Raw genomic sequence first — 27318 nt, forward strand, 5'->3', positions numbered from 1 at the left:
GTGATGATGATGGTGATGATGATGATGATAATAATAATAATAATAATAATAATAATAATAATAATAATAATAATAATCAAATGCTAGATTATTATATTTGTAGTGTCGTAAAATTGTTGATTATTCTTATATCATTTAATATATTTATATTATGTATTTATATTTGCATGTAAACCAAAGTTCTGTACAATAAAGTTACTTGAAGAAAAAAAAGCGTTTCTACTTTTTGTCTCTCCCGACTCTCCGTCGTGGCGGTTTATTGGCTGCAGGCGGATCACAAAACAAAACGGCTTCACTAACTTGTCAGTTACCAGTTTATTTATCTGTCACGGTGAGTATGACACGTTTTTATACAATAATCTATAACGTTTGAATCATTTCAGACAAGTTACCGGTTGTTTCGTGTTGTTTGACCTGATTTTTACGAGTGTTCGGTAACTTTTAAAAACCCGCTGTGGCTATTTTTGTCTTCTGTTGTTGCTAATTGTTAGCTAACATCAACTAACTTCATCTGCTGCTGGTTATCGTAACTACCGGTTAACTCATTAAACTGAGGGGGTTTAGTACAAACATGGACAAATGAGCTGTTAATCTGTTAACTGTTAATTAATTCATTTAAATTAACGTTATTACTTTATTACGGTAACGTTACCTGTCATGCACAGTTTAAGAGTGGTGGAGGACGTATTCAGATACTTTACTGTCGTAAAAGTACTAATACTAGACTGTGAAAATACTCCACTACAAGTTAAAGTCCTGAAGTCAAAACCTTATTTAATTTAAAGCATGTATTAATGAACATGTAGTTAAAGTATGTATGTTCCAGTTAAATGTTAAATGCTGTCAGTGTCTTCCTCCTCTGTCTGATGTTTTTGTAATTAATATTTCTGCTGCATTAATGTGTACGTGTCATTTTACTGCTATACGTAGTGCTCATTTAAATAAAGTGTGTATTTAGCTTAAGAAAGAGGAGACTTTTCTCAGCTCATAAAGAAACTCTTAATCCTTCAGTTAATCACAAACACTGGACAGATAGCAACTTGTAATTAAAGCTCACAGATAAATGTAGTGGAGTAAAAAGTACAATACTTCTAACATGGAGTGGAGAAGAAGAAAGTAGCATAAAATGGAAATACTCAAATATAGTAAATTTGTACATAAGAACAGTACTTGAGTAAATGTACTTGCTGTCATGTATCATTTCTGTCAGTGTTGTTGAAAATATATAAAGACGTCTTTTCACGGGGCGCCCAGTAGCTCAGCGGGTAGAGCAGGCATCCCATGTACAAAGGAAAGGTAGTGTCCTTGTCGCAGCGGCCGTGGTTTGGATTCCAACCCATGAACCTTCGCTGCATGTCATTACCCCCCTCCCCACTCCAGTAATCTGTCCTGTCAGATAAAGGCAAAAGCCAGAAAAAAGGTGTCTTTTCAGTATAAAAACCTTCTGCAAGGAGAAAAAAGTAAAATTTTAAATGTTGGATGAATTTAATTGGATATTGGAAAGACGTCAGTGACCGTGAATCAGCTTTCCTGGAAGTCTCAGAGAAGTCAAACCAGCATACATCTTTTAAATGATCTTGAAAGTAATTTGTTTTCTTGAGTTTATAACTTTAATCTTGTGGGTTATTTACACTTATTTCTCATTGTTTTATATTTTGTCGTCTCTATCTTTCTCTTCCCTTTTTCTTCTGCATGTTTGTAACTTCTGCTTCATCAGTATTTAACTTCTGTTTTTGCTTGTTTACTTTCCTTCTCTGTGTCCCAAAACCATCATCATCAGTCGTGTTCTTTAAGTGATGTCAGAAACACGTTGATCATAATTTCCAAAGGTGACACTTTGAAATTGCTTGTTGCACATTACAGTGATGCATGAGTGCATGTTTGTGTCTGTGTGTTTGTATCCAGGTGTTGCCATGGAGGAGGTGACCCGCCTGGTGTCGACAGGAGACTGTGTGAAGATTTGGGATGCGGTTTCCATGGCACCGCTGGAGCAGTTTAACCCTCACAGCATCAGCCACCCTGTTGCACAGGCCTGCTGGAGCTCCAACAGTATCCTGACTGACGAATAGATAGAAAGACATTATTGAATTCTATTGATTATCTTCTTGATTAATTGATAAATAATCTAGTCTGTTAAATGTCAGGAAATACTTGAATATGCTCATTAAAATTCCCTGAATCCCAAAGTTTTGTCCCAATAACAGTTAAAACGTAAAAGATATTCAGTTTATTATCACATAAGAAAAACTGCAACTTGTCACATTTGAGAAGCTGGAGTTAGTTTATAGTTTTATCTGAAAAAGTGACTCAAACAATTAATGTAATATCAAAATAGTTTCTAATTGTGAAGAGGTTTGTGATTCTATACATCTACTAAAGCACGGCTCCATATCAGCTTTTTCCAAAACATTTTCAGAGCTTGTTTAGACTCCAAAACGGTAAAAATTGCCTCTAAATATGACTCAAGAAAGATTCATCCAGCTGTAAAGCCAAATAGTTTTACTGTGAATCAAGAGAAAACTCTTCTGTTGAGAGTATGTCTCATTCAATCTCATCTATGAACAAAAAAATAATTCATAAAGCCTGTGTGAAGTGGTGATGTTTGGTCTTTCCTTGACCAGCTCTTTCAGACCAGTACCTGGTCAGTGCCAGCAGCAGTGGAGACAAACTGGTGGTTTCCAGCCTTAAATCGACTCCTCTTCCAGTGGTGGAACTTGGCGAGGGGGTGAGCACACCGCATTTGTACTGTTTACTTACCTGTATATTTTGTGTACATTTACCTTCAATCAACAAAGAGTATTTTAGTACTCACCCTCGGCTCTTTAATTGTCTGTTCAGAAAAAGCAAACCCGTGTGAGTCTGAGTTCGTCGTCTCAGTTTCTAGTCAGTGGAGGTCTGGATCACTCTGTTAACATCTGGGACCTGAAGACTAAGAGGCTTCACCGCTCTCTCAAGGTAACACAGGACAGGAATTAGACATCATGTACACCTTATATCTCAAGCAATATAAACTAGAAAATACAATAAAAAGGTCTGTTCTTAAGTGTTTTATATCACTCTCTGAGCTGTCAGGAGGTTCCACAGCCTCACAGTGTTTAAACCTCATCAATGTTGAAGATCTCATAGAGGTTTAAGGGGACACCTGACATGACTTTCTCCCTCTGTCGCTCAGGACCATAAAGAAGAGGTGACCTGTGTGTCCTTCAATGCCAATGACAGCTACATCGCCTCCGGTTCCACCAGTGGAGATCTGGTCCTCCACAGTCTGACCACCAACCTGTCCAGTAAACCCTTCGGACACGGCAGCAACCAGGTCAGACAGTCTACTGTGTTTGTCTGAGGAACATTTACTGTGTAACTTTAGGATTTAAATTCAAACAAATGTCCTCTAATCAAACACTTTCTGATGTTTGCGATTTCTCTTTTCTGAGAATATTTTCAAACTCATGTTTTATCTTCAGCCCATCCATGACCTGAGGCTGTCCATGCTGAAGCGCTCCCTGCTGGGCAGCGTCTCTGACAGCGGCACCGTCATCCTGTGGGACTCCAACACCCAGAAGGAGCTCCACATGTTCGACAGCGCCCACAAGGCCCCGGGCACCGGCCTGGCCTTCTCCCCTGCCAGTGAGCTGCTGGTGGTGAGCGTCGGTCTGGACAAGAAGATCGTCTGCTACGACACGGCCAGCAAGATGTAAGAGTGATGTAAAACTGCTGCAGTCTTTACAGTGTTGTAGCCCACAGAGAATAACTGTTAATAGATAAATCAATTTAACATTTTGTCTATAAAATATCAGGGAAGACAGCTTCCTAAAGGCCAGTGTGACGTATTAAAATCCCTTGTTTTGTTTGAACAGCCTAAAACCCAAAGATATTAATTTTACTCTCATATATGTCAATTAAAAGCAGATTAATTGGCAATTTTGCTTTAAAACTGGCAGATACAAAAACTGATCATCAAAATCATCACCCATTAATTTTCTGTTGCTTTATTGAGCAATTCACAAACTAAATGTCTCAGCTGTCACCTGTAAATATTTAAATACGACAGCTTGGTGCCGCAGTCAGTCAGAGTTTATGGTTACATGTAGCACCGTGTAGCAGCTGTTACATTTGTGTATGTTAAAAGTGAGTATATTGGATGTATAATGTGTGTATGTGTACCTCCACCAGTGTCCTGAGGTCGATCCGGGTGGACAGTCCGCTGACCTCCGTGGACTTCACTCCAGACGGCACTGGTCTGGTAGTGGGGTCCACTCAGGGGAAGATCTACCAGTACGACCTGAGGAACTCCAGCGCCCCCACCAGGATTACTACGGCACATAAAACCTCAGTAACCTGCCTGCGTTTCCAAAGCAACACCAGCAAACACAAGGTACCAGCTGACCAACTAAAGTACTCACAGACTTAAACAACAAAGCACATAAATAATCAATATGCTGTAATATTGTGATACGGTCTCGTATGGGGTCTCTAATAATTCTCTAGCACCATCCATGACCTCTGCGCTCGGTATGTTAATCTGGAAACACTGGATTTAAACAACACCTGCTTCTGCTAAAGTAATTTTGGGACTGGTCCAGATTGCCACCAGTGTTTTCTATTGGGAACTCCTAAATTTAGAGTTTAAGTCAGTAGATTAATCTGAAATCCGTTATTTGTTCTCTCTCACTCTCTGTGTCTCTTCTATTCCAGTCCAGTAAACTGGGTCCCACTAAGATTGCCAGTGCTAAGAGATCCTCAGTCAAGCTGTCAAACAGCCAGCCAGACTCCACCCATGGCACAGGCCCCACCCCCCACAGACAGGTGACAGGTACAGGTAAGTTAAGTGGAATTTATAATTGTGTGTTGAACTGACGCCATAACTACAGTGTTGGCTCTGCGTAGACATGTACCATTTGCTTAACCTGACATGCACCTCCCCAGAAAAACAACTTCATGTCACAACGACGCATAACTCCACCTGAAAACCATTTCCCTCAGTGGAAACTAAGCTTTTATTTAGTTTATTTCACAGAGAAGAAACAATTAATTGTTGAAACAAAAGAGCCTCCACAAAATAATATCTTAAGTTCTGTGTGTGATTTATTTTGGCTTCATTTGAGAAGAGGAAAGTCTATTAGCGGCAAGGCTAATTTATGCAAAGTAAAATGTCATAGGCTTATGCTAATAATATTAGCATGTTGTATTTGTGGGGAAGTGTGTCTAGTTTGAGTCAATTGTTTTGTCTGTGAACCTTGTGAGTTATAATGGAGCACAAATTTGTACTTATGTTTAATGTTGTTGCCATGATGCCAGGTTTTATGTGTTTTTAGGTGTGTTAGTTAAATTAATCAAATTTGACTGCCCTTCACAGAAACTCAACACAGTGGCACAGACACCCCACTGCCAACTAGTGTTTTGGAGGTGTAATTGCAGAGTGTCATAGACACACCACCGCACATGTAAATGCCACAAGTATAAATGCTCACAAAGACGTAGGCCACCTATGTAGAGCGTACACACAACTATGAATCAGCCTGTCTGATTGGTTCCTGTGAACATAGTTACTTCAGAGCTGCAACAATAAGTTGATTTTTTTGATTAGTCAATTGACAGATAAATAACTGGCAGAATTAATTTCTATATTTGTTAAAGCTGAAACATTGGAAAAACATGATGCACATTCTGCATTTCCACTTAATTAAATGGGAAGATTTGCTGCTTTGCTCTGTTTTATATCGTAAATTGAATATCTTTTTTTTTTTCACACTTTTTGTTGGATAATTCAAGACATTTAAAGGGGTCGCTGTGTGTTGTGATTTGCCTGTTATCACAATTGTTTGACATTTTATAGGACAAATGGTTAAGCTGTTAAAATAATTGGCATAATAACTGATGATGCCAGAAATCGTTAGTTGCAGCCCTGCGTCACGTCATGGTAAATTGTAATGTTATCTGTAATATGAGATAAAGAAATACATTAAACGTTACTTACAGTGTTGTGTCCAGCAGGGAGCACTGGTGCCGAGGTGATGTCCCGGATGGCTGAAGGCCAACAGGGGACGGAGCAGCCTCCTGTTGTGGAGAAGTTCAGCAGCGTTGGACGAAACAGTCTGGACGTCTTCTCTCCTACTCGGGAAGGTCAGACTTCTGATGCTGCATTCATTGTCCCCTCAAAATTGTACCTGTGATGCTGCATTCACTGTCTTACCATCTGTGTGTATACAGTTATATATTAAATTATTATATTGAAACCTTAATCCCTTCTTTCTGCTCACGTCTCGTTTCGTCCAGACTGTGGGACCCAGGGGTCGACTGGAGACACACCGTTTGGAAGAACACACGGTAAAACAGGAAGTCAGATTGAAGTGTGACAGAATGGTATGGATGAAGCTGCAGCTGCCTCTGGTCTAACTGTGATGCTGTGTTTCCATAGTTACCAGTTTGGAGATGCTGTCCAGAGAAGGGGAGGGTCAGCAGGTCATCGGTCGGGCCAGTTTGGACATCTTCTCTCCAGTCAGAGACGGTCAGACTTCCTCTCAACTGGTTTCTACTGGTTTGGAGATCTATGTCAGTGCTTGAAAACTTAAACTGAAATCTTAAGGCTGAACTGTAGTTTGTCCTGCACACGAGTACTTGCTAAAAGCTGATTAGAAACACAGGAGGAATCAACCTGTGGAAACCAGGTTTCTCTATTCCACCTCCCGAGTACTAAAACAGCATGACCTTTAAAGAAATAATCTCATTTGAGAATCTGACTGTAGCTGATACTGAAGTGCATGAAGACAAGACAGATCTTTGGTCTCTATGAACGTCATCATTGGGGTGGTTACTCGTTGTGTTTCAGACTCACATTCAGGTGCTAACTCGCACCGCAAGACCCCGCTGGGAACTCCCCTGGTAGGAGCTGCAGGGCGATGCTACAGCCCGCTGTCTGTTTTCCAAACCCCTCCCCCTATCAAAGAGGAGGAGCCAATCCATGCTGCAGCCGCCGAACCATGTGACTCTAGAAAGGTGCTGACCTCTGACCTCAATCTAATGTAGCAGAATATTATGAGCACAAAGTAACGTCACAAATAACAGTCTCTCTTGATTGACAGTCCGACAAGGCCAGCAGCCCCAGTCTGGAAGGGGAGGAACAGACCCCGCCAACAGCATCCCAGCACACCAATCACATTCAGACGGCCCCACCCTTCTTTACTCCAGAGCCCAACCTCAGGAGAGCCAATGGTGTTCAAGCTCAGCTGAGCTACGACTCACCTGTCCAGGGAGCTCCGCCCACCACCACTGCAGGTAGAGAAAGCCCCAGTCGAACAGAGGAGAGGTTCAATTCCCGTCTGATGTGTCAGGTTTTCTGGTTTCTAACGGTTGTGTCTGTACCCTCAGGTTCAGCTCTGTCAGCGGCCGTCTCCTCCTCGCTCTCCCAGAACATCGCAGACGTGGTGGGGCAGGCGGGAGCTGCTCCTCTCACCTCCCTGCAGATCCACTTCATCCAGAACATGATCCACGAAACTCTGGAGGACTTCAGGTCTGTCGCTGAACTTTGACTCCTTCTTTAAAGCCTCATACCACAAACGTAGGAACCTAATAGTGTTTATCTTTCTCCTTACTTTCATCAGGGACGCCTGTCACAGAGACATCGTCAACTTGCAGGTGGAGATGGTCCGACAGTTTTACATCCAGCTGGTACGAAACATCACAGACATTCTCTCATTCTTTCTAATTTCAAGATGTTCTCTTCCTCCTGCTCTCAGTATGGAAGCCTTTAACGGCCAAGATTTTAAGGTTTTATTTCATCTGTTTTCCCTTGATAACAAGCTAGTTATTGTGTTTTCTCAACATCACAGGTTAAATAACAAATGTTTTCCAAGATAAGATATAGCAGCTGAGGTTATATCAAGGCCTGAGAGATTGAACTTGCTTTACTGCTTTGCTGTTAGAGACGATACAAACATAAGTGTGTGTCATCTGACATTTAGCAAGGCTTCAGCTGTATCAGCAGCACAATCAAAAGCCCTTTGTACACAAAGGTTGCACTATACAGCCGCTAAAAAGTCGCTTCTTTACACCACCTTTGTGATTTTACACATAACCAAACAATGGCAGCATCATGTCGCTTCAGTTTGTGATTTTGGATAGCATGCCCACGTCCTGGAAGCAAAGGAGGCATGACATATGAAGCAACAGTGTCAGGCTCTAGTATGACCTGTAACATAAGGGGAAGGCAGCACTTTCTAAACAATAACAACGGCTAACATGTCGATAACATTCATTTACCATCCCTGTTATATAGCAGCTGATCCTCTCCTCGGAGGGTAAGGAGCTCCCAGACGTCATTGTTTTCCTAATTTGTAGACATTTCTGGCTGCTATTCTTCTTTGGGTTAGCTGCTAACTGCTTCTAGCTGCTTTTTAAAATCTCCCACAGTGGGTCGCACACATAATACAGTGTCAAAACATCACAACCATCCCCACCTCAGTCCTGTCCCGCCATCTATCCCTTTTACACAGACGTCAATTTAGCGCTGTTACTACCTCTGCTGCCAGCTTAAAGGTGAGACAACTCTGTCCCCCCATTCCGTGATTGTACCTTTTATACAGAGGACACAGCAGCCTCAGCCGATTAAATTCAATTTGCGAAAAAGCCCAGTTTTCTCGTGATCTCAAATTAATTGTGTTGTCATTCCAACAAAGTTTCATTATCTGGAGAAAATGATCTTGTAACTCTGGAAAACAACATTTGTTATTTTGATACAAAGACAAAAAAACAACTTACAATCTTGGGAAAACAATGAAAATGAACTTATCACTGGGAAACAGAGGAAATGGAATTGTCTCTCAACTCACGTCTCACATGTGTCTTTCAGAATGAGATCCATGGTCTGATTGAGAAATACTCTGTGAACGAGTCTCTGGTGGAGGAGGTGGAAAGGCTGAGAGAAGAGAACCGCAGACTGAGGACCAACTACTGACGCTCTGTTCCTCACTAGAGATGGTTACGGTCAACGGTTTGAATTTTCATCTGCAGCCAAAACAAGAGTCTCAACCTGTGGGAGAGAAAATCTAAAGTCAGAATAAAGTGAACACTGCCTTACTGCTGACTGAAGAGGACGAACTGTCACTGCCTCTCTTCAGTCAGACTGCTGCGGCTGCTGACGATGACTGCAGCATGACTGAAGTCGATGTGTTTTGTATTTGATGAATGAGCAGATAGTGTGATAAAATGTCCAACTGAGTCCATCAAATGGAAACAAACTCCAGTCTGAGGATGTTTAATAAAACGTAAATTCACACTTTCAGACATTTTCTCACATTATCAGCAGCTTCGTGTGTGTGTGCCTCGATCATGTTTTTATTAGTAAGAAACAGTCTGTCTAAAGAATAAAAAGGTTCTTATTGAAATTAAAACATTCACTCATTATGTGTCACTTAAAATGATGAAAGCAAATGTTTACTTTCACTGTTATTAAATTAATTTAACCTGGAAATAACACAGAAAAATATACAAAATCCAATTTGAAGGTTATTCCCATATTTCTTACATGACAATTTTAACTTAATGAACAAACAGTGATGTAGTTTCAGTAAGTAACAATCCACACAATCCTGACCTATAATCCCTGTAACCCTCGTGCTCAGCACCATCTGACATGTTTTACTTACTATTAAATTTCACCCATAACTTAATTTGACAGAAACAAAAACACTTTTTATGCTTTTTATGACACAACATTAGTGCAAATATATCAATAAATAATATATCATATAAACCAGGTGCCTAAACAAAATCCTCTTTCATATTTTCTTATTTTTCAAATACATTAAAATATTTTTATGTACATAAGACTGGCAAATAACCTCTAATATAAAGTTAAGGAGGAAGATGGGATACAGCCTTTTCTTTGGATTATATATAGAGATTTTTTCATTTTTCATTCAGTTTGTTGTTATTTTTCAACAAATGTATGTTGTCCAAATAAAATTATGATCAAACTGTAATTAATACCTGTAATTAAAATTACAATCCTTACAATCCCATCCTCATGTAATTTAGAACAGTGGATTAAATATATTTTTTTAAATAATTTAAACAAAATTATTTTTTAAGTGTGTGTGTGTGTGTGTGTGTGTGTGTGTGTAAGGTAAAATATCCTTATTGAATACAATACATAAAATATAGTAAGGTTTTTAACATGTTACAGTATTATTCCAAACTTTTAATCTTGTTAATAACAGGGACACCAAAATAAAATGAAGTCACTTACCTCATAAGTTACACTTAAAATGTCGATTTAACTGTAAAGCTTTGGTTCACATCATTAGCGAGTCAGTAGAAGTCTGTATCCTCCTGAGACCTGAACTTTTGTTTGGTGTGCATTTTAAATCTCCCCTAGGTATCTGGGATTAGTAGGACCTGATAAGTGTAAAAACCTAAACATTGTCACTGATAATAAAGTCCCAGTGTCCTCAAACGGGACAACAATAAAGTGCCAATGATCTCAAATGAGATGACAATAATGTCCCAATGGTCGTCAAATAAATGATAATTAAGACCTAATGTCCTCAAACAAGACAATAATTAAGTCCCAGTGTCCTCAAACGAGACAACAATAAAGTCCCAATGGCTTCAAATGAGTACTTCCTGATTAACAGTCTTGTTACTGTTGCCAAAATTGGTCAAATTTGCTCCTATATCAAACTACAAATATTATAAATCATCTGTAAACAAGTTTCAACCATAAAATGTGAGTCAGGTTTTGTGTCGGGACCTTTGTGTCGGGATCAGCTGCAGACTGACTTGGCAGAGATGGCTGCCATCTTGTTTTTACATGGATTAGTGTATTGTGCTCTTACTACAAGTCAGTGGCACAAAAAGTGTCCATGAACAAGGACAACAAGTCTAGGTTAAGTAGAATAAAGTATAAGGTCAAGTAAACTCAAAATGTGATGTTCACAGGTGAGGTCACAGGGTCTTAGGAGGGCTGTTTTAAATGCCACAATTACAATTATTATATATATATTTTACTGTTGTTGCTATAAAGTATCTAAAACGTTTTTATTTTTATTTTTTTGTAACTCAAAACGGTTATTTTCCTCTCCGAGTTTTATAATATAATCTTTTAAACGCTAAATATCAATGAAACATCAAATTCGGTGAGAAACTCAATCTACCAGGGGCTCTGTAAGCAGGTGTGCGCATGTGCGGAAGTCCCAGCGGACTCCTCTGTCTTGGAGGATTACTATCTTTGCGTGTGTTACTCTTTGGTTGTTTACCCTGTTGTTTGTTGCACGTTGAGCTCGTCACTAACGTTTAATTATAAAACCACCAAGGTTAACCGTCACAGAGCTGCAGCTGACCGTCGGAGCAAACCACAGACACAAACTAACGGAAACGGTTGAGAGTTACCGGAGTACCGTCGGTGTTGTTCGGTAACGTGAAGTCAGCGGGTTTAAACCGAAGTGCACTTTGCTCCAGAGAAAGTTCAGGCAGCTGTTGAGAGCAGAGGTCACCAGACAGGTAAGAAAACACTTTACTCCATATATAAACTACATTAACAGCGCTGCTAACAGTTACGAGCTAAAGCTAAAGCCTCTGTGTCTGTTTGATGTGTAGTTTATGACCGTTTAATCGTCGACAACGTTAAAGTTGTTAGCTAGTTTTTTGCTAGTTTTAGATGCTTGTTAGCGTTTAAAATCAGTGTTTAAAGCTAATAGCTGCTGAAGAAGCTAATGCTAACCATTAACCATCTCTCCCTTGTCCAGTTTTTGTCCTTTTAAATTACCTTATGTTTCTATTCTTTTAATTTTAATGTCTTGATACGGCTTCTCTTTAATTTTCTCACGTATTAAATGCATCAAGAAACCCTAACAACCCATACAGATCAACTTCCATATATGAGAAAAGAAAATTCAATAACTCAAATTAGTTAAAGGTCCAGTGTGTTAGATTTAGGGAGATTTAGTGACATCTAGTGGTGACGACTGCAGATTGCAACTAGCTGAAACTTGTCCTAGTTAGGGGCTGTACACATGCTGCGTTTTTTGCGCCCTCAAAGTCATTGTTTTCAATGGTGACACGCAACATTAGAGTGACGCCGCTGCAGCATACACGCCTTCCAAGCGTTTCAGGGCGAAATGGCTGCGACCTGAAACAAACCAAGTTCAGCTTTTGTAATGCAGCAGTGTGCACCAGATGTTGTGTCGAAGAACAACCAATCTGCCAACTGATATCTTTACTTTCTTCTGTAAATATCAGTCTGTGGTAAATATGGAAAAGTTGATCATTTTAGTGCAGGGCTACCTAGAGCTTTACATCTGTCCCACAGACAATAGGCCCACACAGGTCCCTTAGAATTTTCTATATGTTTATTGTGTAGGAGGTTTTTAGCAGGAGCCGGATTATCCTCAGAGGTCTCTTCCGCTCCAAAACAAACCAGGTGATTAAACTGGTAAAAATGCTGAATAACACAGTTAACCTGACACTGTTTGGTCAGAGATGGGCAGCTCGCCAGCACCTGCTAATGTGTGCTCACTGTTGTTTTCTGATAACTTAACAACTTGACATTCAGGAGGTTTTCTGTGGGAGCAAACTAACCAACAGAGGTCTCCTCCTCTCCACAACAAACTGATCAGGTCATTAAAACCGGTAAAAACACTGAATAAAGCATTTCATGTAACAAATCATATTTTGTCCGCTGCTACTCGTTGTGGAGGGGCTGCTCACTGTGGTTTTAGTTGCAATGAGGATAATTCTTAAGGAATGGGAGGTGACCAGTGTGGCTCAGGGAACTAGTCTCAGGGATTCACCTTGAGAGATTTTGATATGACAGTTGAGTTTGAATGATAAATTTGAGAGTATTCGGAGCCCAGTAGTAAGGCACCTTAAGTTACTGTCTGGTAGCTGAAGTCCCTACTGAGAGTCACCACCATGTTCTGTTATTCTTGGCCATTTAGAATAACAGAACACTTAATGGATTTATTTCAGTCAAGTCTGGCTTTTTTTTACTTTGTTTTGTGTTGGGTTGTTTTTTTGTATGTGGGTCAAATGTTTGTTAGTCTGTTTGTATATGTAATGTTTTTGAGATGAAAATTAAATATAATATGCATGGTTTGATCTGTTCTGGGCTCCTGTAGAAACAAGGCGATCTTCATAGATGAGGGCCCGCTCCGTATGTAGATAAATACGGCTCATTATAAGGTAATGAAAACATAACGATTCTTATTTTCAGGTAATTATACACTAAAGAAAACATCCATCCATCCATCTTCTAACCGCTTCAAAACATACGTAATATATTATACTCTGTATCTGCCAATATACCCCCCTAAATCCTACACACTGGACCTTTCTTTAATCGCTATGTTTTGGACTTTATCAAATGACTGTCCATGTACTCCAACAAAATGCCACAAAACAACTATAACAGAACAGGTTACAAAGTTATCAGATCCCAGAGTTAAGTTTTCTATTGTTTTTTTGCTAACTGAGAAAACTAAATAACAAAATGAGTAAAGAAGAACATAGAAAATTATTTTAGTAATTTAATTGGTCATTCTTGTGGAGCGACTTCTATTTCTAAAATATGACTGAATTGAAAACCTGGAAATGAATGCTGTATTTGTTTCACAAATTATATTTTACGAGAGAAACTATAATTTGAATATGATTTTGAATTACATTGAAATTATTTTTTCATCAAGAAATATTGACTTTTTCAGTGCTTGCATTTATAAAGATTATGCTCTCCAAAAGATTAAATTCACTTTAACACTATTATCCACTCAGTATCAGTACTGCTTAATTAAATATAATTTGGACTTTATATTTACCACTGTCTTGTCTATGCAGCATGTTAACAAGTCTGATCACATACAGAGGACGCTGTACTACTACTTTAAAAAAAATTTAGAGATCCTTATTATTTTGGGAGCTTCAACCATCAACTTGTGATCAATAATATATTAACTAAAAATTAAAATAACTTTGTATTTTTCAGCTCTGACCGTCTCTCCGGGACGATGGCGAACCCTTTGAGGGCTGAAGTGGTCCGACTCTATAAAAATGTGAGTTGTATTTTTATTACTCATGATAATATAGAAGTTAACTCTTAATGTCAAATCCAAACACAAGTCTGGGAAAGATCTTTTTTTTTTTTAATCAGCAGATGAAGAGTTCGTTTGATAAAAAAAGATTTATTCCTATAATGACGAAACCACCAGTTTGATTGACATTAATATGAGTACACAGTAGGGCTGTCACAATATCAGATTTTCACTACACGATTATTGTGGCCAAGAATTTAGGATGACAGTATTATTTGGATACTTACAGCAAATTAAAATACAACAATCAAATTCATCTTTAACTTTTTTTATTGTGTGTTTTGTCTCTTATTTTGGCAAATAAATTACACTCGAAATACGAGTGTCAGGAAGTCTGTAACCAGAATTTTACAAAATTGTACAAAAAGAGTAATAACACTCCATGGATAGTGAAAAGGAAACCAGATGGCGTTGGGGGAGACAAAGAGAGAATGGAAAGAATATTATCATATCATACGATATTATCATATGTGTATTATTAACATATCAATATGTAATATTTAAATATCACTGTTATCATCAATACTGATACATTGTGACACCCTAGAAACAAAAAACTGGATTTATTAGAATTTAAAAACGTTGAGATACAAAAATGAATGAAAAGTAGACATCAATTTTTTGCAAATGAACCTTTTTTGGTTCCCATTATTATTTCTGGGAAATGATAATGGGAATAATGATACTTTCTGACACAATAGAAAAGAAAAAACTTGTTTCTTTGAGAAAATAATGACAATATTATTATTAGTTTATTTCAATTTTTTGTCAGGGTGTCAACAACATGTCGCTGTACAAGTTCACAATCAAACTTTGTATAAAAAATATAACCAGTGTCTGTGAAAGTGTTACATGTGTAATTAAACTGAATTATCTTATCTAAACGTTCTCCCCTCTGTGACTCCACAGCTTCTCTACCTCGGACGGGAGTATCCTAAAGGTGGCGACTACTTCAGGGACCGCCTCAGAGCTGCGTTCTCTAAAAACAAAAATGTGCAGGACCCGGAGCAGATCAAGGAGATGATTGCTCGGGGAGAATACGTGGCCAGAGAGCTGGAGGCGCTCTACTACCTGAGGAAATACAGAGCCATGAAGAAACGCTACTACGAGGAATAAAAGGCTCCTGCAGAGACATTTCAGAGACTCATTCTGCTGCAACCAGCTGTGCTTCTTAATCAAACTTAAATCAAGTAGAAGATTCATTTGTCCTGCTGGAAAATAAAAAATTAGACAAACATAAGAGGAATTGCCTTAAAATTTATTTGAGTCTTGTGAAACAGACTGGAACGTCCGTCCTCTCAAGACAAAACAAAAAACGTCAGCAGCTTTAAAGGTTTTATTGTTTTGTTCCTGTAGAGTTGATTCAGTACTGACAGAAAAACACTTAAATAAAAGTATAAAAAAAGACAAGTTGCGCTTCAGACTACAGTAAGACCAAGAGAGCACAAACCCCTCAGCTCACAGTAGAAAACAGTAGAGACGCCGCCTCGCCCTGGAGGAGGCGCTGAGGTCAGTGGTGCTGTGGGGCGAGGGAGTTGCCGTCAGCCAGGTTAGCTCTGCAGATGGGACAGGTGATGTTGTCCTGTCAGGGGGAAGACAGACGGTTACTATCATCATCATTAATCTGTCAGTATGAATCGGAGTAAGGCAGAGAATCGGCATATTAAGAAAAATAATTTAAAACCATTCGATTTATTCATATCTAAACAGTTACAGACAAACTAATCTTTGTAGATTAAGTTAAGACATTTATCGTTGAATGATAGTGAACACCTCTGTGATTTAGGGATGGAAATCGAGAATCCATTAGAATCGTTTACCTTCGAACTTTTCAGTTCTTTTTAGCGATGCTGTCATATTTTTCTGCAAATAATTAAGTCAAACTCCCACGTCTACTCTGTTGGGAACTTACACCAAGAAGGAGTCATGGTGGAGTGGATGAATGGTCCAAAGTGTGGCTTCGTTTCACAAAGAAAGATGACAACAGTCCTGCTATATGTCGGTAAAATGATTACGGGTGGAAACGCCAGCAGTATGCTTAAATATCTTTCTAGCAACAAGGGCTTAAATACCAGGAATGCTGTTTATCTGACACAACACTTGACTGACACTGCTTCCCTACAGAGCTGCATGTTTGTTATCGTGGGGAAACATACTGTTATAATAACATTAATAATGTAATAACAGTGCAGCACAGGCAGGCTCAGCTGATTTTTATTCAACTAAGTTAATCTAAATGAAAAACGAATGCTGTAAATACTCTGTCATTTTATCCACTAAAGGTAATGACCAACTAAATGTTGCTACAGCTGCTCCACTCGAACGTCAGCTCCTCCTCTCATAGCGGTTAAACAGTGACACTTTTCCCACACTTCTTGGCATGCCTTTTTCTGATGTTGCTACACTGTGTTCAGACTCAGAGATAATAAAACAGTTGTGTTGACACTGAAAACCTGCTCAAGCCTTCTTTTTTTTCCACAGAAAAGTGTTTGCCACAGTTTTAATAAAGATTAATCAGGTGACATGTTTGTCAGTGAGCTTTAGAGGAGCTGGGAAGAGAGGAAGACTTTACAAAATGTTGAAAAGTTCCGTGTAGAGCAGAACATGATGTGTGAGTAGTTACCTTCAACCATCTGTCAATACACTGGACGTGGTAGTCATGGAAACAAGGCAGCATCCTCAGCTTCTCTCCATCAGTGTAGTCACAGAAACAGATCTGACACCTGTCAATCAATCAGCAGAGGAGAGGAACAAACCATGAGATGTCGACATTTTAATCCTTACGTTAACACAATTCAATTACTAATTCAGTGGGGCCAAACATTGTCAGCTGCCTTTTTCAAACCTTTTTAAGCTTTTGGTAACAACTTTTATACAGATACAAATGAATGTAGTTAAAAACACTAAGTGTGGGAACGGAGTAAAAAAGAGCTATCAATGCACAGAATCATGACAAGTGGTCATACCCTGACATGTGCAACTCTCAACAGAGAAGAGAAGGAAGTAAGATGATTCACTCTATATACACTGCCTGGCCAAAAAAAAAGTCACCACCTGGATTTAACTAAGCAAATAGGTACGAGCCTCCTATTGGATAATTACTGCATGGGCGATTATCTTTCAGCTGGCAACAAGTTATTTAACCCCAACTGGTGCAATGAGTTGCTTCTCATTTCCTAAACAACCATGTCGAAAGACACATCCCGTGGTCATGGAAAACATGTTAGTCTGTTTGAGAAGGGTCAAATCATTGGCATGCATCAAGCAGAGAAAACATCTAAGGAGATTGCAGAAACTACTAAAATTGGGTTAAGAACTGTCCAACGCATTATTAAAAACTAGAAGGATAGTGGGGACCCATCGTCTTCGAGGAAGAAATGTGGCCAGAAAAAAATCCTCAATGATCGTGATCGGCGATCACTTAAATGTTTGGTGAGATCAAATCGAAGAAAAACAACAGTAGAACTCAGGGCTATGTTTAATAGTGAAAGTAAGAGCATTTCCACACGCACAATGCGAAGGGAACTCAAGGGATTGGGACTGAACAGCTGTGTAGCCTTAAGAAAACCACTAATCAGTGAGGCTAACCGGAAAAAAAGGCTTCAATTTGCTAGGGAGCATAAAGATTGGACTCTGGAGCAATGGAAGAAGGTCATGTGGTCTGATGAGTCCAGATTTACCCTGTTCCAGAGTGATGGGCGCATCAGGGTAAGAAGAGAGGCAGATGAAGTGATGCACCCATCATGCCTAGTGCCTACTGTACAAGCCTGTGGGGGCAGTGTTATGATCTGGGGTTGCTGCAGTTGGTCAGGTCTAGGTTCAGCAACAGTATGTGCTCAAAGAATGAGGTCAGCTGACTACCTGAATATACTGAATGACCAGGTTATTCCATCAATGGATTTTTTCTTCCCTGATGGCACGGGCATATTCCAAGATGACAATGCCAGGATTCATCGGGCTCAAATTGTGAAAGACTGGTTCAGGGAGCATGAGACATCATTTTCACACATGGATTGGCCACCACAGAGTCCAGACCTTAACCCCACTGAGAATCTTTGGGATGTGCTGGAGAAGGCTTTGCGCAGCGGTCAGACTCTACCATCATCAATGCAAGATCTTGGTGAAAAATTAATGCAACACTGGATGGAAATAAATCTTGTGACATTGCAGAAGCTTATCGAAACAATGCCACAGCAAATGTGTGCTGTAATCAAAGCTAAAGGCGGTCCAACGAAATATTAGAGTGTATGACCTTTTTTTTTGGTGGTGACTTTTTTTTTGGCCAGGCAGTGTATGTAATTTACATACTTTATCATATATCAGATTTTTGTGTGATGGGCCACTTGGAGGACTCTTCTGGCCCAGATGTGGCATCACTAACATTACAGGTAATGAATACAAACGTCATGAGTCCAGATCAGACTGGCTGAGGATCTTATTGATGACTTACTGAGTGTTGCCGGCGCTGTTGGCAGACTGGAAGGTTTTGGTAGGAAACCTCTGGATTTCCCTCCGACTCAACTTTTTGGACACAACAGAGCCTTGACGCTCCTCGAACGCTAAAAGAGCCTGCAAGACGAGCAGATGGACAAAATGAGCAGACACAAAAACATAACAGTCTGTAAAGAAATACAGAGCACTGTTACACTATGATCTCTGATGATTCTGACTCATGCATTAATGTAAAAGCTCGTTTTACAGTATTAACTTATGATTATTTTTATTATGGCATTCATTCTTAAATAACTGGTAAAACACATACAGTTTGAGAGATGATTTTATGAAGGCTCGTCAGATGCCACCACAGAGGTTTAGAGTATTATGATAAGGGATTGAAAAAGTCTGGAAAGTTTCATTATGTTATCTTTTGTTGCTACGATTGAGAGATCCCAGGGGACAATATGCAGAGGCACCTAGAGCAGTAAATAAATAAATAAATAATAATAATAAAAATAATAATAATGATGATGACTTTATCAGGCACATAGAGAAAGGTCCATAGCGTACCACACAAAAACAGACAATCATCTATGTACAAAAATACAATACATAAATACCCAACACTACATTATGCAAGTTGATATAAAAAGACAAATTCAATAAACTGGTTTTGTGGTATATGTCAGTCATTTCTGTTTTTAAGATCAAAGAATTCTCACTAAATTAACTACCTCATCCTCCACTTTGTTACTGACAGTTCACTTGGAGGTCCTATAAGAATCCAACTGAAAGAAGAAAGAAGCTAAGATGATGTCATTGAACGTTCTTCCCAAAATGTGAGATGAAATTTAGAAATAAAAAGCGTTCAAAGGCTTCTTTTAAAGCTCTGACTTCATCCTACAGAGCTCAGTGGGATATATTTTCTTACAGCTCTACTTCAAAGTTTTGTTTTTAACTCTATTGGTTTGAATTATTAATATCCAACTAAAGGTTTGTTTGAAACGGTGGTTTTATTTTTAAGGCATTTCATTTTTTTTCCTCTTGTTGTTGGTTTAATTTCAACAAAATGTTACCTTTATATATTTACTGTGTCTCTGTACACTGAGGTGGAGAATGATCTTACACTGTGACCAACACATTGTTAATGTGTTTAAAAAAAAAAAAAAAAAATTTTATTCTCCTCCTCACCTCGTAGTCGTTTCCCTGAAGGTCTTCTGAAAGCTCAGGCTGGGCGTTCCTCCTTCTGGCCTGCCCACGTCTTCTGGTTTGACCAATCAAATCTGTGGAAACACACCAGCTGCATCAGTTTAAGTAAACACAACTGAGACCCTCAATTCAAACTGCTTCTGATCAGAGGTAAGTACACATGAATGTTGCTGTTCAGTCTGTTTCTCCTCTGTATTTATACTCTGCACGTTTTAGCCTTGATATGTTAGTGTCTCTCTACATATAGTGATTTTCATTGTTGGTGAAGGGGTTCATTGTGTTATTATAAAACAACTCATAGCTAATTGCTCAGAGACGTGTCTTTCGGGGCTGCAACTTATCATTCTTGATTATTCCGCCAATTATTTTCTAATGAATGATTTTGTCAATTTAATGACTGAGACTAAGCGTTGCAGCTCGAGTGTGTTCATGATCTTACCATCTTCAAAGCCGACCAGCGGAGAGACAGCAGCCAGTAAATGAGGCATCCAGCTGTGCTCCATGTAATACTGTAGAGAACAACACAAGTCAAAACTCTGTGATCACACATTAACTTCAGTTCCTACAGCACTTCTTGTTCACCTGTACGACCTTCTCATGACCTGACAGATGCGTCAGACTTTAGATAGACACATAATATTTGTTATCAGGATGAATTGTCTGGATTTGTTGACAAAAATACGTTTAATCTCTGTCTTACCCTGTGCTGGCTCTGCTGATGAAGATGATGGTAAAGCTGGTGATGGTGAAGCTGATGATGGTGGTGCTGGTGCCTGCTGACAGACTCCTCTTGGTCAAACTGGGCCTGAGTGAGCAGAGAGCATTATGAATATTTTAATAAACACACACTGCAAAGGTGAGTCGTCTCTTTCTGACCCAGCAGGTGAGAGATGCTAACCTGCAGGCTTCGCGCCAAGGCCTCGTCTTCCTCCTCCTGAGCCAAGCGAACCATGGCCTCCTCGTCGTCACTGATGACGATCTCCTCCGGTGCTGCAGAAGAAGAAATTACTAATCAGGACCAAAAAGGTAAAGTAAAGTAAAGGTAAAGTTCCACTGATTGTCACACACCTGAATGTGTGAAATTTGTTCTCCGCATTTGACCCATCCCCTGAGGGAGCGGTGAGCAGCAGCGGTGCCGCGCTCGGGAATCATGTGGTGATCTAACCCCCCCAATTCCAACCCCTGATGCTGAGTGCCAAGCAGGGAGGCAATGGGTCCCATTTTTATAGTCTTTGGTATGACCCGGCCGGGGATCGAACCCACGACCTCCCAGTCTCAGGGCGGACACTCTACCACAAAGCCACTGAGCTGGTATAAAAAGCTGAAACTGCTGAGGCTGTCTTAACACTTCACATCAGGACCAGAGTTCTGATGAAATAAATAAAGTTTCAGACTAAATCATCTTTTTTAAGCTCAATTATTTAACTACAAAGACAGAGTTTCTGCAGGGTTCAAATTAAAGTTAAGGCCGTTTAAATATCCCTAGAATTACATCTTTTCACTATGTCCCAGCAGAATGTACCAATTATTCCTAATGATATACTTAATCAAATGAACTCAGCCTTTCTAGCTCTTGTAGTGACAGTGTTTGCTAAACAGGAAGTAAAATGTTGCCGTGGATTCAGTGAGTTTGCTTTGAGATTCAATCTTTTTATCCTATATTTGTTTCCATGTAGTCAAATTTGGTATGTTTACATGCACACTAATATTCCTATTATTCAAAATATGGCAATATTCTGAATTTGGTACGGATGGATTTTCCAAAGTAGCCCTTTTCTGAATATGGCATGTTACATATTAATACTTGGGATATGTCAGTATTATTCGAGGTTTTAGGAGCATTCTTTGGACATTTAGAAAATGCCTTTAAGCCGGGGTTTGTACTACAGTTTGCAACACATCGCCTCTTGTCTGTTTACGGTCGGCTCTGTGTGTTGTAGGGCTGCCACTAACGATTATTTTCATTGTCGACTAATCGGTTGATTATTTCTTCGATTAGTCGACTAATCATTTAATCAAAAAATGTGTTAAAATGTTGAAAAATGTCAGTCTGTCTTGCCCAAACCCCAAAATTACGTCATCTAATGTCTTGTTTCGTACTCACGCCAAAGGGTTTTAGTTCACTCTCACGGGAGAGTTTGGAAGCTTCCAATATTTGAATGTAAGAAGCTGCAGTAAGAGTATTTTGGGGTACTTTTATAGTGCTTTTCTATGAAAAATGACTCAAACCGATTAGTCGACTACTAAAATAGTCACCGATTATTTTAATAGTCGATTAGTCATCGATTAGTCGACTAATCGTGGCAGCCCTAGTGTGTTGTCATGGATATGTATGTATATGTATATGCTGTATATGTACACAAACCAACTCGCCAACAGTTTGCAAGGCTGGTGTAGACATGCATGCTCAGAAGAAAAGCCCAAATTTCTGGTCTGACGGAGAAACCCACCTACTTTTAAACATCACTTAGATAAACAGGTTTTTTTATCGCGCAAAACAGCGCCAACCTTTTCAGAAGGTGGTTAAAGGAATGAAAGAGCAAGGCTGTGTTCACACGGTCCAACAAGTCCACCACTAATGAAACTATATCCTACTTTGATGCAAAGAAGCAAAATGACAGGGCGCCCATTAGCTCACCTGGTAGGGTAGGCATCCCATATGCAAAGGCTTTGTCCTTGCTGCAGTGGCTGCAGGTTCGATTCCAACCTATGGCCCTTTGCTGCATGTCACCCCCCCCTTTCTCCCCCTTTTGCGCTAAAACTGTCCTAGCGATTAGAGCAAAAAAAGCCCTACAAAATCTTTTAAAAAGTAAAGAAAAAAAGAGGCAAAATGTCAAGCGGCTCCAGCTGGTTTACTTTTCCTTATTTTGACGTAATAAACGACATGTCAGGGCATTTTAATTTGAGCATGCAAAACTGCATGTAAATGGGAATATTAGTGGAATATTCATTTCATTAGACATGTCAACAGCTTAGAAGAAATATTGTCCTTTTCAAATAAAGGCAAAAACTGGACTACTTTGTCCGTAAAAGGTAGTCAGTGTCTCCATTAAGAGTGTGCCAAATGATGTGTGAGCAGGTCCTGTTTTCAGCATACCCACGGATTTACAGACAGCTATCACTGGAATACTGTGATATGGAAGAAAGCTTAAAAATATATAGATTCTCAGGCAAGTTCTGCAGCCTCTTTGTGTTCACATAGCTATACTGTCTCCTCACCTGTTGAGGTGTTTCCTTGCTCGCTGTTCAGCCATCTCCTCTCCTCTGCAGTCAGGAAGGACAGAGAGTCGGAGGTGGATGCTGCTGCTGTTGCTGCTGGTGAAGGTGAAGCTGTTGCTGGTGTCAGACTTTTTGTCGTCCTCCAGCTGAGACGAGCAGGACAGGAATCAACTGTGGAGCCCGCCACAGTCAAACCAACCTGTTCCACCTCCTCCTCTGACACAGGTGTAAGGCAGGAGGTCGTGGATGATGATGAAGATGAGGACGAGGAGGAGGAGCAGGATGCGGTGGACAGCGGAGCCTCAAGCCAGCTGTCTAAAGGGAAAGTCCTGAGAGATGAAGCTGGAACAAAGCCGACGCTCTGCTCTCCCACCGCTGCGGCCAGACGTCTGCGTTTGGATTTATGTGAAAGTTCTGGTCGTCCTGGAGATCCGCCGCCGACGGCCACCTGAGGACACAAACACATAGCAGTCAACATCTGGATATACAGAGCTGGCCATGGTGAGAATAGAAAAACTAAAACCTGTCAGTAGTGAAGGTGTCAGCACGGTGACTTACCGGACTGAAATGCTCCTCTGTGAAGCGAGTACGTCTCCTCCGTTTTCCAAGTTGTGGGCTGATAAACAAACAAACAAACAAACCAGATTTTAACATTAAGTCAACAGTTTGTTGAGCAAAAAAATCCTAAGACTGTTAACAGTCAAGTATCTCTTTACTGGAAATTATTTTCCAGGACATTTTCAGTGATGATCAAGCTGGTATGACAATCAGATTGCGTGCTGTTGAAAACGAGCCGATCATTCGTACTCCAGTGTTGCTGCTTTCAGCGTTCTGGAGAACCGCTCACCCAAAAGAGTCCACACTCAACACTTTGCTTCACTCACATTACTTTGAGCTTCTGCCACTTACGTTGTTATGTCATCCAACCTGCAGGTGCTACCATGTCATGTGACTTAAAGGTGTGTTCCTACTGGTTCCACAACATATCAGAGAGCAACCTGGTCAAAATACTCTTGTCCACACAAAACTACCATTTGAACATTATGATCCTGAACATAAGTTTCAGATGGCAGATGTGGATAACTTTGTCACATGGTGTGAGCAGAACCATCTGCAGCTCAACGTGGCAGAGACAAAGGAACTGGCTGTGGATCTGAGGAGGACCAAGACACCAGTGACCCGTTTCCATCCAGGGGGTCAGTGTAGACATTGTGGAGGACTATAAGTACCTGGGGATACACACTGACAATAAACTGGACTGGGCTAAGAACACTAACGCTCTCTACAGGAAGGGCCAGAGCCGTCTCTATTTTCTGAGGTGACTGAGGTCCTTCAACATCTGCCGGACTATGCTCAGGATTTTCTGTGAGTCTGTGGTGGCCAGTGCTATCCTCTATGCTGTTGTGTGCTGGGGCAGCAAGCTGAGGGTGGCGGACACCAACAGACTCAACAAACTGATCCGCAAGGCCAGTGACATCGTGGGAACGGAGTGTGACTCTCTGATGGTGGTGTCAGAAAGGAGGATGCTGTCTAAGCTACGAACTATCTTGGACAATGTCTTACACCCACTCCACCATGTGCTGGTCAGGCACAAGAGTACTTTCAGTGGGAGACTCATACCACCAAGATGTACCACTGAGCTCCACAGGAAATCATTCCTGCCTGTGGACATCAAACTGTACAACTCCTCCCTCTGAGCGGCCCTGAGACCTTTTCACACACACTGCAATAATCCAATGTAACTTGTGCAATAACCCCATTTCACCCTGACTGTATATGTTCTGTTTGTGTAAATAATGTTGTTCATCTTACTATATATATATATATATATATATATATATATAGTAAGATGAAGATGATGATATATATATGTATATATATATTTATATTTACGTTTATGTTTGTTAATAATTCCTGTTTATTTAACTATATATTTGTGAATACTACTGTTTAAATTTCTTATATTTTCACGTATCTTTCCTTTCTTGCAAGGAGCACCTGTAACATAAATAATTTCCCCTCGGGGATCAATAAAGTATTTCTGATTCTGATTCTGATTATCAGATTAAGGGAACACTGATAGATAATGCAGGAGTTCATTCTCAGCTCAAGGAAAATAAATAATTTTCCAGGAAAACACAAGATTTTCCAGGACATTTAACATCACTCATTTTTTCATGCGTTTTCCAGGCACTTAAGCTCATTTCAGACCTGCACCTCTTCACATTAATCTGATGGTCATTTAACTAACATGAGCTCTTATGCTATCAAAATTTTACATAAAAGTCACAATGCCACTCTGAAACGATCTGCAAGATTTTAAACACGACGAGAGTCTGAACTCAACGTCAGATTATCATAAAGACTGCAGCATGAGGTGCAACATGCAGAGAAAGGCCTTTTAAACGTCTTTCGTAACATTACTGCCTTTGAAAATCACTGCGATCTGTTAACTCATGCTTCATCTCTTAGGCACAAAATCAGTTTAAAAATAACCATGAAACAAGAGTTTCACTTGCTGGGGAGGTTCTCCTCAGATCTTCAAAGAGTGACTGGAAAAAACAGTTTTTAAAAAACAACCACAGAACTAATCTGAGCAACAGTCTCTCCTTATAGTTTAAATTTTCTCGTCCCTCGTGCTTAAGATGGTCAGTAATGAAGTCTTTATCTGCAAAATTAGATTTGAAATCCATCAGCTGAGAGAAAACAGTCTTCTTTCTTATCATAAGATTTTTCAAAAATGGTCCTGTCATGTCTGGAAAGAGCTCTAAGCAACACTGACATAAAAGTCTGAATGACAAAAAGCATCACTTTAACAGACAGATGAATATGATGTATTCCAAGTCTGAAAAGGACTTCCACCTGACAAATATGGAGTCTGCAACTGTGTAACTGAAAGTTAGTTTTCTCTGTTACTGTTGTCTGTTCAGTTAATATCATCTTGTTGAAAATGGAGACACTCCTTATGTAGGTCGCATCTTTACTTTGCCAAAGTGAAAGAAATATAGTTGCTGACAATAGATATGGAAAATCCCGAATTATCTTCACTGTCACTTTCACTTTACGAGTGAACTGAAACGTGTGGTTAATTTCTAACAGCTTGGCCACACACACAACATCACAAACAACGTTTACCTCATCTACTGTTTAACTTATGTGCAGCTACATCCAAAACATCAGCGTATTAACAACATCCAGATTGTTACGCTCCTTCAAAACACAAGAGAATTTAGACTTAAGTATGTGAGGTATGTTGATTCATAGATAAACCAATGTGTTTCGACTAGTCTTCGTCAGGATACCATGACAATTTTTCCCTCAAAAACATTCAGGGTAACATGATGAAGACTGATGATTAACTGCTGGTTTATCCGTGAATGAATGACGCATTTGTAACTTCCATCAGAGTGCCTCAGATGTACTTTTGGACTGCCTGCCTGTATACCATGGACTTTCACAGAGTGGGCTGACCAGTTGCTTTTTATCTTTATGATTCAGTGTTTTCTGTATTAATAATTTACATTTACACAGATATATTTATGTCACCACACAAGAGCAATTGAGACAGGCAGCCATGTTACCTGGGTGTTTCTGGGACGATAATTGAGAGATCCTGGTACAGGACGTCACTGGGGTCGAGGAGGCAGCCTCGGTTCAGACCTCCGGGACTGTCCGGCTCGGACGAACTGCCTCCTAACGGCTCGTCCATGGCCTTCCCTGGCACCGTTTACACACCTGGTTCTCAACTCGTTAACGTTAAACACCTTAGATCCAAACTCATGTTATCCTAATGCTGAGGACAATATTGACCTGGGAAAGAATGAATTAAAAAAGGAGTTAACGACACACGTTTAGCGCCGAATATTTAAAATAATGTTACGTATTCTACTGAACACACTAATAAAGGCACCAGGAGCTGAAACACAAAGTTACACCAAGACTAAATTAAAATCTGCGTTGATGTTACCGAACCTGCCACAGCGTCCGTTTGTTAACGTTACATGATTTAGCATAAAGCTAGCCGAAGTAGCTACAGCTATACAGACAAGACGATACATCCATATAAAAATAAACTCTGCTGCTACTAACGATAACAACATAATAAACGTAATTTCTGTTAACTTTACCTGAATTTTGTCGAGGTGTTTTTCGGTTTGGTAACGGACGGTCCGCCAGAGAAGGAACTCAATCGAAATTGACTCACAACCGGAAGTGCACTCAGAGATAAGCAGGGGACTTCCGGTGTCGCACCGAAAAGTACCGAAAATTCAAAAATACAGTTTGACTTTCATTTTTGTTTTTTTTCACGTGAGAAAAAAAAACAACACACAAAAAATAAAAATGAATGTGAATGAGAAAGAACACAATAAAA

The 27318-nt window shown here is 39.8% G+C and overlaps 3 protein-coding genes across 5 annotated transcripts; 2 read left to right on the forward strand and 1 right to left on the reverse strand.

The window, feature by feature from the left end:
• The first annotated feature begins 240 nt into the window (after positions 1-240).
• On the forward strand, positions 241-9386 carry nedd1 (NEDD1 gamma-tubulin ring complex targeting factor). 2 transcript variants are annotated; one of them, XM_033634382.2, is made up of 16 exons: positions 241-331; positions 1906-2049; positions 2631-2725; positions 2839-2955; positions 3173-3313; positions 3462-3691; positions 4171-4372; positions 4693-4816; positions 5989-6120; positions 6274-6324; positions 6416-6505; positions 6827-6993; positions 7080-7272; positions 7366-7507; positions 7599-7665; positions 8846-9386. In XM_033634382.2, exons 2-16 carry the CDS (start codon positions 1914-1916, stop codon positions 8948-8950), a joined length of 1992 nt encoding a protein of 663 aa, XP_033490273.1. In that variant the 5' UTR covers positions 241-331; positions 1906-1913; the 3' UTR covers positions 8951-9386. The 2 variants fall into 2 exon arrangements, with proteins under 2 accessions (XP_033490273.1, XP_033490274.1); XM_033634383.2 differs by having other exon boundaries at positions 5992-6120.
• A 1840-nt stretch (positions 9387-11226) lies between these two features.
• On the forward strand, positions 11227-16533 carry lyrm5b (LYR motif containing 5b). Of its 2 annotated transcripts, XM_033635484.2 has the most exons (4): positions 11356-11496; positions 13113-13176; positions 13976-14042; positions 14991-15316. In XM_033635484.2, exons 3-4 carry the CDS (start codon positions 13998-14000, stop codon positions 15195-15197), a joined length of 252 nt encoding a protein of 83 aa, XP_033491375.1. In that variant the 5' UTR covers positions 11356-11496; positions 13113-13176; positions 13976-13997; the 3' UTR covers positions 15198-15316. The 2 variants fall into 2 exon arrangements, with proteins under 2 accessions (XP_033491374.1, XP_033491375.1); XM_033635483.2 differs by lacking the exon at positions 13113-13176 and having other exon boundaries at positions 11227-11496; positions 14991-16533.
• On the reverse strand, positions 15319-27165 carry LOC117262489 (uncharacterized). Its single transcript, XM_033635482.1, has 11 exons — positions 27074-27165; positions 26528-26756; positions 23505-23562; positions 22947-23394; positions 20626-20717; positions 20428-20532; positions 20167-20236; positions 19710-19801; positions 18532-18650; positions 16705-16804; positions 15319-15663 (listed from the first exon to the last, which is right to left on the reverse strand). The coding sequence occupies exons 2-11, from the start codon at positions 26653-26655 to the stop codon at positions 15592-15594; spliced, it is 1284 nt and encodes a 427-aa protein (XP_033491373.1). The 5' UTR covers positions 26656-26756; positions 27074-27165; the 3' UTR covers positions 15319-15591.
• Positions 27166-27318: the final 153 nt, after the last annotated feature.

Source organism: Epinephelus lanceolatus, chromosome 5 (genome assembly GCF_041903045.1).
Source record: "Epinephelus lanceolatus isolate andai-2023 chromosome 5, ASM4190304v1, whole genome shotgun sequence".
Taxonomy (NCBI): Eukaryota; Metazoa; Chordata; class Actinopteri; order Perciformes; family Serranidae; genus Epinephelus; species Epinephelus lanceolatus.